Genomic DNA, 20,984 nt, shown 5'->3' on the forward strand with positions numbered 1-20,984 from the left:
CACGGACCAGCTCCATGCATCAGACTAGTGCGCGGGGGGCCCCCAGCGTGGGCGACGTGACACCACCGCACGGTACCCATTATCCCGCCGCAGCAGCGGCCCCAGTCCCACTTTGTCTCCGCCCCCCCCCGCACTGCCGGGGCAGAGGCGGCAAGATGGCGGCGCCCATGAGGAGGGTGTGCGGGGCAGCGCTGCGGTGGACCAGGTACTGGGACGCGGGGCTAGGTTGAGCCCCCTGCCGGGCTCCGGGAGGCGTGGGGCGGTCCGGTCGTCGCCCTCCCTCGTTGCCAGGCGCTGATGCCAGCTGGGTCGAGGCAGGGCGCCTCGCTCCCTGCCGCCTCGTCCTTCCCGGGGTCAGCCTACCGAGAACGGCCCTGCGCCCTTGGCCCACCCCGAGCAGCGGGTCCCCGGGGACCTGTCCCCTGCGGCGGGCTGCCGTCGTGCCCCGGGCCGCGCCGGCCGCCTGGCACTGCCGCCCCGGGGGCCCTCGGAACCCCCTGCTCGCTCGGGCCCGCCGGGAATGCGGCGCCTCGGGCCCGCGCGCCTGGGGGGCTCGGCCTGCCGGGGACCCCGCTCGGGAGGTGCTTCCCAGAGGATGGCACTGAGGGCCGGGGCAGGTACCAGTTGGCAAGGTAGCACCTCAGAGACCTAATGCGTCAGCACCAGCCATGAGCATCGAAATGCGATGGGCTCGTGGTTCTGGGGTGAAAGGCAGAAGGATGCAGTGAGAGCGCTTGGGGTGTAGAGCTGTCCAGCAGCGCGGGCGTCTCTTCAGGCCCCTCGGGGAGGACATGTCTTGCAAGCACTTCCTGAGCTCCCTGGCAGGCCGACGGCCTCCACATGCAGAGAGCTCACAGGGCCCCGTTCCCAGCTGTGTGGTTTTGTCCCCTGGGTAGAGAAAAGACATGCACTGTGAGTGGAGATCAGCTGTCTCTGAAGTGTAAAGACATCCAAGCAGCCTCTTTTAAGTCGCTGGTAGATTTATAGGTTTGGAACAGCCATGTTTTATTTCTCTTGGTTTTCTCACTTGGTTGTCTCCTTTTCAGATGCAAAAAGTATAAATTTTTAGATGTTAAAGTCATGTTGGAAGCTCCTCCCTGAGTTGCCTCATTATGAGGTTTGCTTTGTGTGTTTCCAGAGTGGTAAAGCCCTTTGGTGTCGCGGTTCAAGAAAGTGCAAGGTGGTAAAGGAAGAGATACAGAATCACAGCTCTTGACAGTTGGAGAGATTGTAAATAAGGAAGGAGATGTCTCACTTGACCCATCCTGGTTTAGGGAGCTTTTGAGGTTGATTCTGCCTTATGTTAGGTCACTGAAAGAAGCTCCCATCTGATATGTGTTTCACAGCCTGTTTGAGAGGAATTATTTGAGGGGAGAGGGAGACGCAAACTACTACATTGCAGAATCTACCACCTGACTTGCAAGAAGCTGTGTGACTTGACCAGAGTGACTGAACTCTCCTTTCTCCATTGTAAGCCTTTCCTTCAGGTCTGAGTAGATGCATGTGGCAAAGTGAGTGGGTTTGTAGAAGCTACTTTTGGACTTCATGCTACATCTCCTTTCTGTTTGTAGGAAGCTCTGTCTCCACCATGCCAGGTTCCTCTGGCAGGATACAAGTAACTCTTGCTGACATCAGAGGCAGTTGTTTTGTATCCTGTCAGGGGAGAAATGGGCTCCAGGGTAAGCAGGACACCGTGTCTCACCTCACTATGCTCACTTTATAGAAAGGTGCAACCTGTGAGATGTGAATGTGTTGAATCCACATGTATGACTCTTAAGTTACTTTCTGTTGAATCTGCTAATGCCAATACATGTACAGTTTTACTGTGTTTACAATTACTGTGTTTGCCAGTCTGGCATCACTGTTTCCCACACTTGCCACTGCAGTTGTTTATACGTGAATGCCTTGAACAATCATACCACAACTTGATTATGAAAAGTCTGGACCTAGGTAGTGTGTAAAACAGAAAATGCTGTCGCAAGTAGAAAAGCCATCCAACTATAACAGCCTATATTGTTCAGGCAGAACGGGAGTAGATTTCCCCAGAGTGGCCATTTCCTACTGGCAGTGCTTTCAAAGTGAGTTGTATCTACAGTCACAAACATGCTGAAAATAGAGGAGCACAAAATACAGAAATGATAAAAGCCGTTAAGAAATTGTATCAATAAGCATATACCACAAAGTAGGCCTGCACCCTTCTCAAACACTATTCTAAGCCCCTTCCCCTGCCCAATCTGCTGCTCACCTTTCTGCTTCTTGCCCTATCTGCTACCATGTTGTCCCTTCCCTGATCTGCCATGTGCTACACATGGAAGCTGCCCCAGGTTGGCCACCCCTACACTAGAGATCTGAATAAATTCACACACACATCCAGTAGTTCCCTTCAGAGGAGAATCCTTGTTAGAGTTAGCCTAAATGGGATATGACTCAGTGTTTTGAAAAGGTAGGAAAAATCCAGATAGAATGATTATTAATACACCCAGTCTTGTGGGAGATCTTGGTACTGAATCTCCCAGGGGTGGAGAAGAATGTAAAGATTATCTAGGAAAGGATAGGTTCAGTAGGACTTCCTTGATTAATCTGAGGAAATTATTTATTGATGTGCCATTTTTGCAATCTGAAGTTGCCAAAACATGTTAGTTTAGTGATCTAAAATTACTGATGGAGTTTGTCCATGTTTAGACACCTATTTCTTGTGTTTCATTTACAGTATGCCAATAGATTGGAGTTTTCCCAGGCATGAGAATCTTCTCTTGAGAAACACTCCAGTCTTCTGGAAACAGCCTACTTTCAGAACCCTTTTCAATGGTAAGTGAGGATCTCTTCCCCACCTGTGTTTCAGTTTCAGGACTCCAGCTTATCTCCAAATTCAGTACTTCAGAGCTGAACTAATAGGTGGTCATACATGGGTGAGAATTGTTGGGGAGTAGGACATTCGTATGACATAAAGGAACTGGAGAAAGTGTGTCTGGAAATCTTGCAAATGTCAATTCATCCTTTGTATGTGCCTCAATTTTCCTTTGAATCAAATGCAGAGAACTACCTATCACTTAGGAGTAAGATTTCATAGATTTCATAGACATTAGGGCTGGAAGGGACCTTGGAAGATCATTGAATCCAGCCCCTTGCCTGAGGGGCAGGAGGTCAGCTGGTGTCATAGGATCCCAGCAAGATACCTGCACATGTGTAGGTGCCCAACTTGACTAGGGTGACTCAATTTCCCTTTCTCCATTGCAAGCTTTTCCTTTGAGCCTGACTAGATGCTTAAACTTGTCTATGCATATATTCAGAGCTGGCTTGATGCCATCATATTGCTGCCATTAGTATACCTCATACAGTGCTCTGTTACCAGAAAGTTTAACTTCATTAAAAAAAACACTCCCTTGCACACTCCACTACAAATGGCTCATCTGGTAGACGTGGGCACAGTGGCTGATTTCCTAACTTCTTTCTCAGATCTCTGCAGTCTCTTGGTGCAACTAGCCTATGAACCACCACTGCACCAGATAGCCATTTATTGTCAGTCTCATCTCTGTAAGGATTATACTTGTCTCAGACTTTAGGACCAAGTCCCGTACATCTATTGGCTTTACAGTTTGAAAACTCTTTCCCTTTATTTAGATACTGAGAAAAAGAACAAGGGAAGGATATCCCTTGTTTCACTCATGATGTGCAACTGAGTAGGCCCCTTGCCTGCCGCTGGCTGGAAGCGTTAGCTGAGGTCACATAACTACAGCTTACACGGACCCCGCACAACATCAGCCACCACCAAGACAACTGTCAGCTGAAGTTACAGAGACAGCTGTGTGTCATTTGAGGGAGATACTACCTCTCTTTAACTCACCATGGTTACTTTGATTTCTACTGTACATCAGAGAGACTGACTCAACCCTGGAGAAAAGTGTCTGGCAGGTCCAGCAGGGGATGAGCTAGGACATGGAAGTGAATGGCGCTTGAGTATTTGCTGCAACCTGTTTCAGAAGTCACACCTTCCCTTCCCTCCTCTCCCCCACTGGAACTTTTGGGTGCATGTATTGATATTCATGGTATGGAATGATCTCAGTCTATGCATACACTGCAGTAAGTGAGTCTACTGATGCATTATTACAGGCAACTCCAGATCCTTTGCACCCATCTCTGGCATAGGGTCTTGTCTTATTGAGTCTCATCCACACCTAAGTATGTTGGTGAAGCAAGTTTTCCACATGGGCATTTTTGTAAAACAGTTCAATTTTGAGGTAGACTATAATTGTGACATTATTCACCTGACACTAGACCAGCAATATTCTTCCAGCCCACCAAAGGGGAAAAAAATGAGAGTATCCCCTAAGGTGATTAGCCAGATGATATCATTCCATAGATAGAGACTATGCTACCAAGACGTGGTTGAGGAAAGAGATCCCACAGAGAAGAGTTCATCTAATGGTTGCATCCTTAGCTTATGGAAATACCCAAATCCTAGCTCACGCCTGGCTTGACCTGCCAGATGGATTTCCCCAAGGTTGAGTCAGTTTCTGAAAAGATGTGGGAATCAAACTGTCCAGACTACCTATGCCAGACTGCCAAACTGATTCCTGATGGAATATGATTGGCTTTAATGGGCTGGATAGATCAGACTTTCTACTGTATAGTCCTTCTACCAGCCTGTCCAACCCTGCGACTTTTAAATGGAGGCTGGGTTCACCTAAGCTCCCCTTCTGCCCTTGAGGGACTGCCTTTAAATTCAGCTAAAATTCTGTGTAGTTGAATAGAGTTCTGTAACCACAAAGCCACAGAAATCCTATGTTTCAGATGTTCTTACCTTTATTTGTAAGTGGATTGTCTTAAAACACAAGGGAATTGATTTGCTAATTCAACATCAAGTTAGTGGCTGAAGTGTTCTTATTATTCAGGAACTTCCTGGCTTCCAAGCCAGTGCCCTAGATCACACTGTCTTCTAAATGACAAACACTGGTGTTAAGTGAATTATAAGTAATTTTTCAAGGACCAGTATTAAGAATGTCTGAATTCCAAGACTCGGAACTGCCATCCTTTCAATGTTTACCTTAGAACCAGAAAAAATTCTGTGGTCACCCTTTTATAAGAAGATTGGCAAGAGGCAAGGTTATTAATGAGTAAGCTGACCTTTTGTATATCAGTTTAATCATTGGTTATACCTGCAACAGTTTTCTGAAGTTAAATTACTCTTGTGAATCTTTGTGGCCCAAGAACCAAGGCTAACAAGTCTGTCCTGTAGCTGTAGCTACAAATTTTGACAGTGATGTGAAAAGATTTGTATGGGTACAGTTAGAGAAGTCTGTGTAACAGCTTAATCTTGAATAATGACTTGGATACTAAAATGGTATGAATTATCACCATGAAACAGGAAGGATAATGTTGAGTTTTAAGCTGTGAAGTGATATATTTAATACAAGGATATCAGACTTTATTTTTGATGAATAAAGTGGAGAAAGCAACAATATACAGTTTGTCCTGTGAGTCATGTTACAACAAACAAGCTGCTTTTCCTGTATAAAAACAAAGTCTTCTCACTCCTGCTCAGAATCCCGTTACCATCTGGCTATAATGAAAGCTATGGGTGTTGGGACCCACATGTTGAGGTGCTATTTTGGAGTTTTTGATCTCTGAGGTCAATAGTGCTGATTTCTTCAAGGCAGGCTCTGTTAATCTCCCATCCTATTACCCAAACATATATCAGATGTTGAGCACAGCTGGTAAGGAAGAATAGAGACAGACCACTTAAGGATGGCAAAGCAGTGTAGAAAAGCAGGTAGATGGAATCCTCCTGCCCCCACTCCCCAACCCCTCCCCACCCAAAAATAGGGTGCCCAAACACAGAAGGTGGAAGAAAGTCATTTGAGGAGCAGAAGTAGGTAAATTAGAGAGGGAGTTCAGAAATGAACATAAAAGAGAAGACAGACACTGGATATCAATCAAGTAAAAAAGCCAAGCTGCATGTGTGTGGGTGGGGCCAGAGTTTTGGAGGTCATGCAGATTTCAAAGGAGAGCAAGAGAACTGGTGGGAGAAATATGGGCAGGATGCTAGAAAAAGTAATGAGATCTAAAATAAAAACATAGTTGAAAAACAAACCCAATGTGCCAACAACTGTAGCTGATCAAACTTTCAGCTGGTTAAAACTGGGCTAACAAAACAGTGTTTGAGACCAGACCCTTTCTGAGGAGAGGGGTATAGCTCAGTTGTATATCATCACTTAATGCCCTGTGAAAGCACGCTAGGAATAACTGTGTTCAAATACAGTTGTAGGTTGAGTATTTCTCCTTGTAGTGCAGACAAATCCTTCGCCCTGACATTTCTGTCAAGAGTTCAGGTGCAATTTCCAGCTAACCCTATTGCTTTTTCTAAACTAGATCAGATGGTGTTTACCACTCCAATGTGTTCTTAAAATTCAGGGGGAAATTCTGACTTATTAGTAGTGTTGTTAGTCAGGATCTTACCTGGATCAGCTGTTGGCTAACTTTCATATTCTGTGATACTACTGTTTAAAGTAAAATTCTGGACTTGTTCAGGAAAAATTATCAGCACCTTTCCTATGCATCAGTAGTGCATCATTTTCTTCATAGATTTCATAGATGTTAGGGCTGGAAGGGACCTTGCAAATCATCGAGTTCAGCCCCCTGCCCAAAGGGCAGGAAAGTCAGCTGGGGTCAGATGACCTCAGCAAGGGCATCAAACAAACAATCTAGGTGTAAACAAAATCCTTATAACTTCAGGAGATTCTGCTTCTAATATGGGTTTGTGTGATGCCTCATAACTTCAGCCATCCTTTTGGGTAGCGCCTGTTGGTGGTACAAACTAGCCACATGTTCACCTGATGCACATACATCAGAGGTTTGTATGCTTTCTGTGTGCTGATGGTGACGTGGCTTTTAGGCATACTTAGTAACTTGACACCTCAAAACATTCTTTGTGTCTAATCTGACTTCCCCAGTCCCCTCGAAACTTTTAGCGTTGTCTTTACTCTGTATCTGTTCTATTTCCTAAAGATCTTTCTCTCTTTATTCTAGACAAGAGAAAACTTCATACTGCTGCAGTTGGGCATATTTTCCGTCTGCGCCCCTTCCATTTCCTGGTGGCTACAGGTGGGGGATATGCCGGATACAGAAAATATGAGAATTATAAGGTGGAGCAGCTGGAGAAAATGGGTTTAGAGGTGCCAGCCAAACTCGCAAGAGAATGGGAGGTAGGATACTTTCAGCGAGTTTGTACTGTACACTATGTTTTGCTCCTTTCCGCTTTCCATTCAACAAAGGGAAAAATCTGTTGCTCTACTGTCAGTGGCTTTTCTGGCAGATAGATGGCATAAAGCTGCTTTTCTTATCTTCTACTTCTGCTTTTGCAGCCAATGTAATGGCATGTTAGGAACTGCAGATGTCTCTTGCCTCTTAGTACAGCTCCAACTGTCCTACTGCTCCCTGTAACAGAAGCAGCTTGGACAGTTTGTCTACTTCAGCCTGTATCTTACAGCTACAATGAAGAGCGGACTGGCAGGCAAAGCATAATGCACCGGTTGGCAGAGATTTTGGAGAAACTTCAGTCCTTGTGCTTAGTAAAAGAAATCTGTTCATATCTCAGCCTTCCAGTAAACTTTAATTCCAACCGAATTGGTAGCATCTCTTCAAATTTTTAATTTACTTAAAAATATACTGACAATCTTATATTGGCATGAAGTCTAGATACTCAAAACAGACTTTAGACTATTTATAATTAAAGCAGGTGGTCTGTAAGTGATAGTAACACCATTCTGCATAACAGATATGAGCACTTAAAAAGAGTTAGCACTGAGAGTGTTACTCTAGTGCAAGGGCTGGCAACCCACAGAGCTGGGGGGCTTCAGTGGTGGTGTTTGGCAGCAGGCTGCGTCTGAGCACTGGGGAGAAGCAGAAGCAGCAGCTAGATCCTAGTGCTGGCTTACCTCAGACCCAAGCTGGTTAATTTTGGGCTGCTGCCGGAAAACATTGCTGACTGCTGCTCTAGGCCAGTAACAGCTCTGGCTAGAGCATGTGTAGAAGCTTGCTTCAGCCCCTAGGTGGAGGAGGTGGAGTCAGGAGTTGCTAGGTCTAAGTCTCCCTTTTGCTGTTGACTCATAATATGACTGACCACGTCACTTAATTTTTCTCTGCCTTTATTTTTCCCCCTGTAAAATGTGCCTAATTATCATTTTCCTCACAGGGGAGTTCAGACTGAGTGAATATATGTGGGAAGGTTTGAGATTCTAGGATAGCCAGTCCCACGCAGACATGTTTGCAATGCAGAATTCACATAGATGCAATTCTTACCCAAGTGCGTGTGGGCACATGCTGAGAACTGTTTCCTGTAGGGCAATGCCTGAATCCCTAATGAGTCTAGATTATCTACAGCCTCAAGTGAAGCTCGTTCCTTTCTTCCAGGTGCCAGCAATTCTAGGTCTTCAGTGTTGTCACTCTGTGAAGAAGAATGCAAACTAGCTTCATAGTCATGCCATAGTAATCAAAGTGACTTAATCGGAGCCATACATTGAGAGAAATTACACAACCCTTTATAGCTGTCATATCTTCTACAGTTCCATGATAGACAGTTTAAAATACTGTATTTTCCTGTTGGTAAAATGCATTTTCCCTGCCAAAAAGGAGGTCTAAAAGTGAAGAGTTTTTATATGTGAAAGTTGTGGGATGAAAAATTATTGAATTTGAATATGGTAGATTGAAGACAGCACCATAATCTTGTCCTGGTGGTCAATCCCCAGGGGTCCTATAAAGTCTGGAGATGCCAGTGAGAATTGGCAGGTCCAGGTGAGAACCCAGCAAGTAGAGGCATATGTGACAGTAGTCATTTCTACACATAGCCCTGATGGGGCCTGGGGCCTACTGTGTTGCCTTGAGGGGCTGCTGGGGAAAAATGTGGGGAAGAAAGTTGTAGTTGCCCACTTTCCATTCCTCCATCTGTCCCCATGTGTGTCCTGGGCCAGCCTCCAGGGCCTTGCCATCCATAGTGGTCCAGCCGTGAGAAACCCTACTTCTCCCTGCCTTGTGGTCTGAGGAGGGTCAACTCTGTGAGGGGGACTTTCTCACTAACTCTGTCCTCATGCTCTTCACCTCCCTGCTGTCCTCTCCATCAGTTGCCTTGAAGGCATATGTGAGAGATCCCCCTCATCCCACAATCACACCGGACGTGGAATTTTTTATCAATGCTGTCCTTTTTTGGGAGGGTGCATCTTATACACTGAAAAAGACATGAATTATTTTGGTTTGTTTTGCTACTAAACACACAGTGAGGTGACTGCATGTTACTTTTCCCCCAGCCCCTTTCTGTGAGTGAATAAGTATGACATTTCTGAAAGTCGGGGGCTGATAGGGTAGGCCAGTGCAGAGAATATTCCTTTACCCTTCCTGAGCACTGGCTGTTTGGGGGGAGCTTTGGCCATATGTTTACTAGGGTCTAGACTGGAATCTCTAAACTCATTTTCACTTGTGACCTAAATCAGATTTGATGGCAGAGTCCAGATGTGAACAGCTTGAGTTGTAAAAGTTGCTGAGGAATTTATGTGTTCACACTGCCTTCCTTTCCCAACTTAATGCAGTTCATTTTGAACTGGATCAGGAAAGACTTTATGGCTTGATGCAACGGGGACATGTACAGTTCTGCTGAGTATACACTGTTTAAAAAGACACTGTCAAGGCATTTTCCACCGTCATAATGATAAGAAAGCAACTTCTTTTTACTGTTGAGAAACACAGTGGAAATGTGAAACAGGGCTGTTTCCTTTGGTTTTCTTCACACACTAGTTTTCTTCTTTTGGACTAATACACAGGCTTGTTTTCACTGGTTTGCTGCTCGGTTCTGAGCTGCTAGTACAGGTTTAGCCTTAGTGGAACCAAGCACTTAAGGATTTATTTGTTCAGTGGGGAATTGCATGAAGAATTTCAAACAGATAAGCCTCCAAGTGGGACAGGCAAATACCAATGTGCCATGCTGGCAGGTTCCTCTGCCCCCCTTCTTGTATATACTGTGCTGGTTTAGGCTCCCCTGAATGTGTCCTTTGGAAGAAACCCTGCCAGTTAGGAGGGAAGAAATATGGGGGGTGGGAGAGGAAGGGAAACTACTTTCAAGCTTCCCCACGGGTGTTACAAAGGTGCGTTCAACCAAAAATATACCTGTACTGTTTCTTTCCCTGGAAATGTGCCTGTTTTGGCTGACTTGTCTGCATTATTCCTTCTGTGCATTTTTGAAATCACGGGAAGCAAACTTGGGATAGCAGAGAAGGGGAATATCTCCATGTTTACGATTGTGGATTGGCAGAAAGAGAGTGCAGTCATGTGGGGTAGATGGGTCTGAAAGGCTGTAGTGTGGCTATGTAGAAAGCAGCAGCAGCTGCACACGCTTTTGAATAGTATTAGCCTGAACCTGTGACTGACTTCCTGATTCCACATTTCCTGAATTCTATGTGTACAGATGAGATAACCTAGGTCAGAGTGTGCTTGACCTGCTAGTTCCACATGGAAGGTAGATTCTTCTGCTTCTGCAGAAAAGGCAGTGGCAGAAGTAATATACAAGCAACGAGTCCTCTCCCCACTGCAGATTACTTTATTGTGGTGTCTGGAGCATCTGAGGTGACTTTTATACACCATTCTGACAGAGAAGCAGCAGTTCTGGACCACCTGCCAATGAGTTAAAGAATAAAAGCTAATATTTCTGCATGCATATGGCCTCCATCACTATAATGTCCAAGTCCTTCCCAGTGTGTAAAAGTAGGTGCTGGCCATATTATGCTGTAAAAACTAACGAAAGCAGCTCCAAACAGGAATGCTGTCAAGAGTAAAAATCCTTTTTATCATGACTATGTTTAGTTGTCTTCCTTTAAAGTACAAACATAATATTGGCACAAAAACAAGATGATCTTTATCTTAAATACAATAGCCCAAAATTAAAACAACAGCCAGGACTGACAGTTGTTTAAACCTTTCCAAAATCCCCCAATTTAGTATAGAATAATTACTTCAACATTATTTGCACTGTTTTTCAATAGGTTGTTTCTGTATGTACTAAGGAGTACACTTGGTGTCTTAGTATTGTTTTGCTCTGGATAGTATGAATCAATTGACCTGGGTCAGAAATACAGTCCTGAAAGTGCCACCATTTGCTAAAATGTGAACTTTGATTTCTCTATGTGGTTGTTGTATTTCCATTGAAATGAAGTGTTCTGTGTGATGAGCAGAAAGATGCTTATTTTTTGTGCTAGTCTTTAAGAGTGTACCTCCTTTGAGAGCTTATTTTTAATTCTATTTAGCAAAGTTTCTATTAATCATTCACAATTAGAAATAATCTAAAAAAGTAACCAGCAATTGCATATCAGCAATTAGTTCTTTGTGAATTCTTTTAAGTTGTATCAGTGTATCCAGGTACTGAATTGATTTATCTGAAGCAACACATACATATGTAATCAGAATCTGTAGAAGTTTCCTCTATTTAATATGCCTCCCTTAGGTACGTCTTCAAAGCTGCCATGAAAGATGCATGATTAAGATTTCCTACAATACACTAAACAAGGGCTTGAATGTTTAATATAATTTTCAAAGGGTTTGATTAATTTCTTCTAATGATTCCCTCACCAAAACACTAGATCAGTCCTGTGGGGAAGAGATGTACTCTACAGGTAAAGTTTTAAAGTTCAAGTTATACAGATCTCAGTTGCATGTCATGATTGATGCTGCACACGTAGTTAGTCATTTTTACTTTCTGCCTCTCCTACCCTGAATAATGCTGGTTGTGAGGATGTCCCTGCAGGAATGTGTTTATATTATTTTGACAAATCCAAAAAATATTCCTATTTGTATTTGTATGCAAACACTTTGTAAGAAAGAATCTTTATTGGTTTGTGTCTGCCTTCCCTTATGTTCTCATGAATTTCCCCTATTTATCAAAAGGACCAGGAACCACTGGCTCTTCAGCGTGGACTTGTTTTCCTTTAATTTTCCTAGAGACATTATGTGGCTAATAGCTTGATCTGATCAACACATTAGTGTATGTCTTGTTGTGAGCACTGGTGGGATTAGCTTCCATTTAATTAGATGAGGCAAAGCAGACAGCTGTGAACTGAACAGGTAAGATATTTATCATATGGGTGGAAGGAGGGATTTGAGGCAATGAGCACCAGTCTATCAGGGAATGTTTTTTGATGCGTTTCTGCACAGCATCCATGGTGCATGCTAACTGGAGGCAGTTGCATTCTCTGCTGGATACTGTGGCAGTGTTGATATACCGATAGCATAATTTACACAGATAAAACCTTGGCCAAAGAGTGAGTTTGGATAAACAGCGTGACACAGTGACCAGAGTTTAACTAGAGAGGGAGGAATTCTTTGCTGCCAATACTGCCTGTGTATCTTGGGGTTTTTTTACTTCAGATGTGATATGCAATGTTGCATTTGTGTGTAACAGTAAGACTGAACCTTTCAGTGGTGGTGCTGGTCTGTAGTGACCCCTAGAACTGTGTATGGACAATAGCTTGATGTTCTAGCTCACCAAATGCAGGCACCTCAGCTGCTTGGCTTCGGAAGTGCAGGGTACCCAGAGTTTCTTCAGGTCAATGAGCAATGATGGTTAGAAGCAGAAAGATCATTCTGGAATGCTGTGTTGGGGCTGTCCGATTTAGGAGCTTGGGGCTGCACCAGCAGGGGCTATGGACCCCCTTTGCATGCCCACCTGCAAGCTCCCCCATTCCCCAAGGTTTTTCCCCCATCAGACTGCTGCACCATGAGTGGGCACCCCTTCTTTCTTTGCTGCTGGCCACACCGGAGGCTCCCCAGCAGTGCAAGCTATACTGAACCTCACCCCACGGGGTGGGGGCAGAAAGTGAAAGCCAGAAAATGGAGGAGGAGTCTGGAGACCCTGATTGCAGCAGCTGGCGTAATAAGGGAAATAGCAGCTGGAAGGAGTCTGGGGGCTGTAGATCAACCCCTTGCAGCCCCCAGGCCACCAGTTGGGACAGCCCTGCTCTGTGCCAGCAAGCGACACAGGGCTTCCCAGCACCAGTCTGGTAAAGGAACACATCATCTAGTGGGGACACAGGTTTTGGTAGCAGCGTATTGCATAGTGGGTGATCCTGACTCTTAAGGCAGCCTGGGAAAGGGTCAACAGAAAATCCTCCATTGGAGATTTAGTACTCAGTCTGCTCTAATTCTCAGTCCAGTTGGCCTGTTTGTGTCTTGGACTTACTCCTTTCTTGTGATGCCAGAATCTTGTGTGGGGAGCTGTTGTTATACAGAAGCAATCCCTGGCACCTAGCAGAGCAGTAGATGTGTACTGTGGGGCAGATCGGGAGATTTCAACAGCAAAAGCAGAAGGAGGAAAAGTGTTTTTCCAGCAAATTTGTCCCCATATTTCAGCCAATCCAAGAATATTGTAAGTTTCAGTGTAATGTTCAAACAATTCAGAGAGAAAGTTTGTATGTAATTAAGTCCCTTCCATGGCATAAGAGTCTTTCTATTTAAATGTGTGTCACTGGGATTGTGGAGCAAAGTATCTGAATGTTCTGAAGGGTTCATACTAATACTGTATGTACTCAGAGGCTGGGAACGTTTACGTCCAGGTTTCCGTTACTTGTCAGTAATCCACAGCAGAAAATTTGACCTAGATCATCCTATGTACATGTTCTTCCATCCTCGAGGTATGAAATGTAAGCTCTGGTCTGCAAGATTGTTCTGTAATGATTCCTGGTGGTGCTTTGTTCAGTGTAGTTTTTAAATGCGTCTCTTTGGGAAACTGTTCCCGATTTGGGAAACTGTTCTCACTGTTAGAAACTGCATCAAGTGTTCAGCCTAAAATGTATGTTCTCACATGTTCTAATCTGACGGATGATTTGTGAGAGAGGCCTGGCTACTTTAGTATGAGTCTGCTGTTTTGTTAAGTGCTGGGAAGTGCTTCCAAGTAATTTAGGGGAAGTGAGAAATGATGTTGCCATGGAGTCTTCTCTCTCGTTCTCTCTCTTCTTTCAGTTTTTCCTGTCTTGTCTCCGCCTCTTAAAGAGGCACAGGAGAGTTGGGGCTTTGTGAAAAGGCAGCTGCTTTTGATGATTATTGGGGCTTCCTTAAGAGTTCTCACTTGGGAGCCTGAATGGCTGAAATATGAGCTGAACAGGAGGTCCCAGTGGTCTGTGCTTCTATCTTATTGCAAGGAGCCGGTCAGCCCTGGCAATCAGACGGTGCCAACTGCCTGAAGATCTCAGAGGCTGCTCTCCTGGGACTCATCCTCCCAGGCTTCTAGAAGATTATTTGGCCATCAGCAAACAGCAGCAGCTACAGGTGAAACCTTCCCCTGAGTGGGAAACAAATTGTTACTGTAGTGTAGCCAAGTGTAGTTTTTGTGCTGAGGTGTGGCTACCCTCTGTAACTTTGCCCAGGTTTTAAACTGTTAGAAACATGATATTATGAGAGGGGATTGTGTTATGGACTGTTTGAGAGGGGAGGAGGATTTCAAGGTGGAAACGAGTTTAGAGAACTAGCTTCTGTGTTATCTGTGGGTGGTTTTCAAAAAATGAGCTTGCAATGGAGTTAGCACTTTGACTCTGTACAGGGGCGGATGCACACATAGCAGACAAAGAACAAAGATTGCTGTTAGTCATCCTCCTGATTTGCATGCCTCTCCATATGTGAAGGCTTAGCTTTCTTTGTGAATCCCTCCAGGGTGCTGGGTCAGTAGGATTCAGTGTTGTCCTACTGTGCTGGCTCTTGGTATTTTTTCAAGGACCTAGCACTATGCCAGTGAATTGTGATTGGAGTTGGGACTTCTTTTGGGTGGGGTTTGGCATCATTTGGGTGTCCTGGCAGATGGGCATTGGCAGCCTAGTGTGTGGCTAAGATCTGGTGATGGTCCCATAGGATCATGTTCTCCACAGAAGTTGTCCAGCTGAAGAAACCTTGCTTAAGTCTTTTCTTTTACTCTTCCAACAGAGCAACCTCACAGCCTGCAGACTTACTTAAATGTAACGGGTACATCAAAAGTCACTGGTAGAAAACAGAGCTATGAAGACTGTTGGGGGTCACAAATGACTGGTTTAGGGTGGTGTCCTAGGGTTATAGGGTGGGGTGAACACTTCAGTACATATGACTTCTGTCAGGCACAGATTAATTTTTTTCCCCTTTTTGTGCACCAGCCTGTATAAATTTTTCCAGAACATTTTATGGGGGGTTGGAAATCCATTGTTTTGTTTACCCGTCTTGGAAACTCCTAAAAACGGTGGGGAGAGCCAAGTGACTGTCACATTTTAGCAGATAAAGGCAGGAAAACTGTGAAGGAACCAAAACAGGCTTCCCTGGGAGTTAGCCTCTGCAGCTGCCAGAACTGGTGTCCAGTCTCAGGTAAGAATGTGGAGACTTTGGGATGCAGCGAGACCAAGGTGGACTCCAAGGAGCACCACTTATTAGTCACTGTTCTCTTGGCATTTCAGGAAAGATGAGAAAGTTGAAAAGTCAGAGCATTAGAAATCTCTGCAAAATGTAAAGGTTGAGTTGTACCAGCATTAACAGAGTACGTAGTTTCTGTGTTAGCAGTCACAAAACCTGTAGTCAGGCTCAGGAGTTACACGTGAGCTTGTGCTACTTTTTTGTTGAGTTTCCAACTCTGGACTCTTAAGTACTTAAGAATTTTCCTTTCCAGAAGAAAAGTAAAAATCAACCACCCGTTCCTCAGTGTGCTTTTATTTTAGATGCCTCTTACTCCAGCAGAGACTGGGTTTATAGATTTCTAGGGTGAAAGATACTTGTTCAGTGTTTGAAATGGAAGATGGATTATAAAAGTGGAGAGTTTAAAATACTACAAATGTTAAGAGTTGTCCTGTGGCTTTACAGGAGTAGAGAGATCAATAATTAGTTAAGAAAAACTGCAGTTTTTAGAGATGATAAACAAATATTTCTTGGCCTTTCCAAAATGCTGATTTCTTTCACTGAATCTAAATGGTGACTTCAGTTTCCATTTAACGCCCCCCCCAAAAACAAACAAACAAATTAATTACAAAAACTTCTTGAGGGAGGGGGAATTGTGGGAAGGCTTTTTGGGGAGAGGGAGCAGATGGAGAATTCTAGAAGCTATAGGTGGAAAAAGCCTCCCCGAACTGGGATACGTAACTTGTTTCCTAGCAGGCGCTGACAAATCCACAAAGGTTAGGGGATTGCAGGCTTTCTGGGAAGGGACACGCAGTCCCTTAACAATCATGTGACTCCCACAAAAGCCAATCTGCATCCAGGTTCCCCCAGTGCCTGAAAGGATTTTTGTTTTGCTCTTAAAGTAGCAGAGATCCTGATTGGCTGCTGTGGAGGGTATTGTTTCTGCTGCCGGACTACCCCACAGCAGAGCTGGAGGGGAAGAGGGATTTCTTTTTCAATATATGCATACATTCAAACAGAGAGAACTGGCAGTGCCCGAGGGAAAGGGATGAAGCTTTGATGATGAGCTGCCACATGCCACTAAGAGTACGTCTTTCTGGCACAGGCAGGCAATTTCCCTGCCAGAACTGTCCCCCCTTTCACTCTCCCCCAATTTACTGCTTGGTATTTTCTGGTGTGCTTCTTGGGTGGGATCAGTTCAACAGCAGAGCCGCTTGCAGACATCTACTTTAAGTTATGTCAGATATTTCTAAGTGGTAGTACTGGTGCCAAATGCAGGGAGTAGGAAGGGAGGGCTTCTGGCCCTCGGGCTAGCAGATCCCAAGTCCAGCAGTGCACACATGATTTGAAAATTGACATTTCTTAATCGTGGTCTTAGAGTCCTACAAATCCCCTGGTTTAGTGTTTTGGAGTCTTGAGAGGAAGGGCTTGAAGCAGTAATGAGAAGACAAGTAATTAAATGAGGTCACTGGATTTGATGCTTATGTGAACTGACAGAGCAGAGTGGAGTTGCATAGCTGACAGATTAGCTGTTCATTATTAGATAATAATTCCCCTTTGGGGATTTGTGCCTCAGGCAGTCCCTGTTTCTTTCATTTGCTTACAAGGGATTCTGGGGAAGTTGGGCAGGTGGGGTTGGTTGGAGGTGAAGCCTTCTTGCCTATCCAGAGCACTGGATAGGCAAGAAGGTCCAAACTGTCCTCAGGTCCTCCAGTACAGTAGCTAGTGATATGTTGATGTGCCATGTGTGCTTGTACATTAGTTTTTAAGCAGGTTTTTGTCATGGGCCTTGGACCTGTTTCTTGGTGGGCATAAAGGGTCGACCAGAACAGAATTTCTGAGAAACAAAAGACTTGTCACCTACATGGTTCATGGAGAAAGGGATGCATACTGCATTGATATCCATCTCTCCCTGCAGTTTACCAAGCAGAGAGTTTCTCTTGTATCATGGGGTGCCTGTAAATGTGCAGGGATGCTGCTCTGACGCGCTGTAATTACAGTGCCTTGGCGCAGACTTGATTAATTTAATCTTCTGGAGTATGCTAATTAGCATGCGCCAGCAGCCTCCACATCTCCTGCATTCAGTGTTCCCATTCTTCAAAATGGGCACTTTAACTAAAACTTGTTGAACAAGCTTTAGTTATAGCGCCCTGCTGCCATTTTGAAGCACGGGATGCTGAATACACAAAATGCTGTGGGCACTTTAATTAGAGCGGCTCTCAAGGGTGCTCTACTTAAAGTGCCCCCCTCTCCCCAATCCCTGGAGCATGTATAAAGACGCCTATGGATTCTTGCCCTAGAGGGTAGTAGTCACCATCACAAATTCCTTTCCCACCTACAGTAGTGCCACCATAAAACAGTGCTGTGTTCCAGTGCTTGTTCAGTCCTGGGGTACAAGTTGGTTGTTTCATTCTCCTCGTGCTTCTTTAGCACCTTGTGGAAATAAAAACCCAGTCCCGCAGTCTAGGATGTACACGTGCTTGGGGTGGGGAGCATCAGTTGGGAAGCTTCCATTAGAACAGCTTGTATTTGAAAGGAGCATTTCCTCTCCTGGCTCTGGGGGGAATAGTTCTATTAATTGGGAATGTGTGTTACTTGTTCTGTATTTTTCCTCCATGTCCGTGAGGTCCCCTAGACCTAAAGAGTGAGGCTAAATCAACAGCAAAGAAAAAAGCAATGCACACATCCTTATGTGTGGGAGGCCCTCATGTTGGGAATGTGAGCAGGAGGAAAAGAAATTTCAGGGTCAGCCTTGCCCTTCTCCAGCCTCTGCACCAGTGCTGTGAACACTTCCTGTCCCTTTTCACAGCTTCTGGAGCTTGCCTGCATGCCCTGCATTTCTTGGGATCTTGATGATAATGGCTTTCCCCTTGGCCTGACAAAATGTTTTCTAAAGGAACTCTGTCCACTTCGATTATGTTTCTGGCTCAACATCTGTACGTATTCTTGTAACTAGAAACTCCTCCTGTTCCTGTCAGTAGCAGATCAAGCGTAAATATCTCACTTACGTTTTCTGGTTATTTTAATCAAACTTCCTGTCTGCTGTTTTACTCTTCCTTTGTAGAGTCAGATTCTCCTCTTACACAGGCCTTTGATGCTGCAACAAAAAAAAAAGCATGTTAAAAATAGACAAGTGTGACTACAAAACCACAGAAGTAGCTGGGGGACTGAAGCACATGTTGTGCCTGAACCTGAACCATGTTTCACCATTTTTAAGCGACTGCATTTTATGTTACTAGCTTTCCTTTAATACGCAGTGGCTGCATCAGCCTCATCTGTGGCTCTTGTAATTAACGTAAGGAGATCTTCCTGAAAAGCTATGGTTTGATGAATTTCCTTCCTCCTCTCTCATGTTTAGGGCACTAGAGGTGTTTCTAAAGAAATATCTGGAACGGCAGGGGGGGCAGCCATCAAAACGTGCCTCTAACAGGGGTTCTTGAAGGGACTGCCTGAACTGCGATGCTGTTAGCACATGAGAATGCAACTCAACGTCTTCCTGCCTGCCCTGCCACTTCTCTTTTCTTCCTTGCCCACCCACACAATGTGTAACCTCTCCAACCCTGGATTAGTGGAAAAAAGCCCTCACTAGGGAGCCACATCACTTGTGCCACTAGTGTGTAAGGTGTGCTTTGGAAAGGGAGAACTGGTTTCTCCCTTGGTTTGGACAGAAATCATTAGTGATTAACTATTCTGCTTAAATATTGAACACCTATACCAGGGGTGGGCAAAATGCGGCCTGGGGGGCCAGATGTGGCCCACCAGGCCATTCTATCCGGTCCGTGGGACCCCTAAAAAATTTAGAAAATTAATATTTATCTGCCCTGAGCTGCCTGTTATGCGGCTCTCAATGGCTTGCCAAAACTCAGTAAGTGGCCCTCTGCCCAAAATATTTGCCCGCCCCTGTCCTGTACTCTGGCTGATATGGAAGTTGGGTGTTACTCATTACTGATCCCTGGGCTGGGCTCTTATTATTGGTTTCCTCCCATTAACAATACAGACCATCCAGCAGGAGATGCAGGAAGGTGCAATCTGTAGGGTGGGAGAAGAGAACTTCTCAAGCTGAACATTTCCAAGGCTGGGTTGGGTCAAATAGGCACAGTCCTGTAGGCAAGCTTCCAGCTCCATGCTGACTTGACCTTTGAGCTCTTCAAGATGTGAACACTATTGTTGTGATGCTGCAAGCCACATAAAGCATCTGTTGAACACTGGCAGCACCTACTTCTCAAGCTGGCCTTGGATTTGTTCCATTGTAGAAGTGTACTAGTAGAAAACCATTTTTCCCCCCTCTCCCTCGGTGGGTTGCGTGGGATGGCGAGGGAGTCCAGGAAACAGGTCAGTCTCTGGCTGGGCTGTATGAGATGGAAGAGACGTCCCTTTTCCTGCTCCTTGCTTAGGAGCTTTTTGGCAGCATGAATGCTGCATATACATCAGATCACTCAGCAGTCCAAAACGGATTTAGCTGCAGTTACTGCAGTGCAGAATTGAAGGTATGAATTATCTCCCTCCTCCTCTTCTCCGCCCCCACCTCCTCCCAGCCTCGCATTCAGACTGGCTCTCAGGATAGCTGTGTAAGGCCAGCTGGCTGCAGTGCTGACAATAGTGCTTTGGTGCCTGGCAGCCTTGGACTGCAGGGGGCTCATCTGGGAGCTGAGCTTCAATGGCAGTCCTGGCTAGCGAGGAGTGGGGACCATTTGCAGGCAGAGGTTTTTTGTCTCATGCGCAGCTGCCTGTACAGGAGGATGATAAAGTGTGACACAATGCCTGTTTGTTTGCAATAGCCAGGACCCTCGTAGCCTGAATTGCAAGTAGGAAAGAGACAGAGGGGGAATCGGGAGACAAACCAGCGGGGGAATTGGGAGCTGTGACGTCGTGTCTTCCCTCCTGTGCTGCCGCGAGCAAGCGAAGGGGAAGTAGAGGAAAAGGAGAGACTGACTGAGACTTGCAACTGACCTTCATCCTGACAATGTGTCAGTCAAACACCCTGCAGGGACCAGATCTGCACGCAGGGAAATGGTGAGATGCTATAAAGCTTTATCTAACCCTCGTCCCTCTTGCTACAACCTCCGCAAAGTTAGAATTCATGTCCGGAGGCTACGTTCAGGGAACGGTGGCAGCAGCAGCTGTGCTGTGGAGCAGCACCCACATCTGGAGAGTCCAGGCCTGGCCAGCTCTGCTGGGGTCCCATCAAATAGGAGAGCCCGTTTCAGGTACTGTTCGGTGTTTTCCGCTTTGCGGGAACAGCAACCGAAGGGAGAAATGAGGGAGGGAGGGGAGATGGACAGAAGGAGTGACAGCCATCTGCAAAGCTTTTGTTTGGCCTAATTACTATAAAGCTCCTTATGAACTGAGTTGGCAGGGAAGGGAATGCTATTTCACAGCAAGGGAAACGGATGAGGGTTTCTTTCCCTCCGGTCACCTTCTGATCATTAGAGCAGAAAATGTAGTGAGGGGCTTCTCTGAGATAAGGCCAAGACAGTGAGAAGCCAGGGGGTTTCGAGCAAGATGCCAGGATGCAGCTCTGCAGGGATTGGTCCATAGCTGTCTGCAGTGAAGGGGGGGAGAAGGCAATGGGAGGGGAGAGTAGTACCTTGTCCTCGGAGCTCTTG

The 20,984-nt window shown here is 45.3% G+C and overlaps 1 protein-coding gene across 3 annotated transcripts in view; it reads left to right on the forward strand.

Annotated features, from left to right (window-relative positions):
• The first annotated feature begins 133 nt into the window (after positions 1-133).
• PISD (phosphatidylserine decarboxylase) overlaps positions 134-20,984 on the forward strand; it is a 35,109-nt gene continuing 14,258 nt past the window's right edge. Inside the window, exons 1-3 of one of the 3 annotated variants that reach the window (XM_019539191.1) lie at positions 134-205; positions 2,711-2,808; positions 7,027-7,202. In XM_019539191.1, the coding sequence (XP_019394736.1) occupies positions 156-205; positions 2,711-2,808; positions 7,027-7,202 (324 nt within the window). In that variant the 5' untranslated portion in view covers positions 134-155. Of the gene's footprint in view, positions 206-2,710; positions 2,809-7,026; positions 7,203-14,207; positions 14,299-20,156; positions 20,392-20,984 lie in introns of those variants that run through there. The other 2 variants (XM_019539193.1, XM_019539192.1) reach the window with 2 other exon arrangements.

Source organism: Crocodylus porosus, unplaced genomic scaffold, assembly GCF_001723895.1.
Source record: "Crocodylus porosus isolate Cpor-Errol unplaced genomic scaffold, CroPor_comp1, whole genome shotgun sequence".
In the NCBI taxonomy this organism is placed as follows: domain Eukaryota; kingdom Metazoa; phylum Chordata; order Crocodylia; family Crocodylidae; genus Crocodylus; species Crocodylus porosus.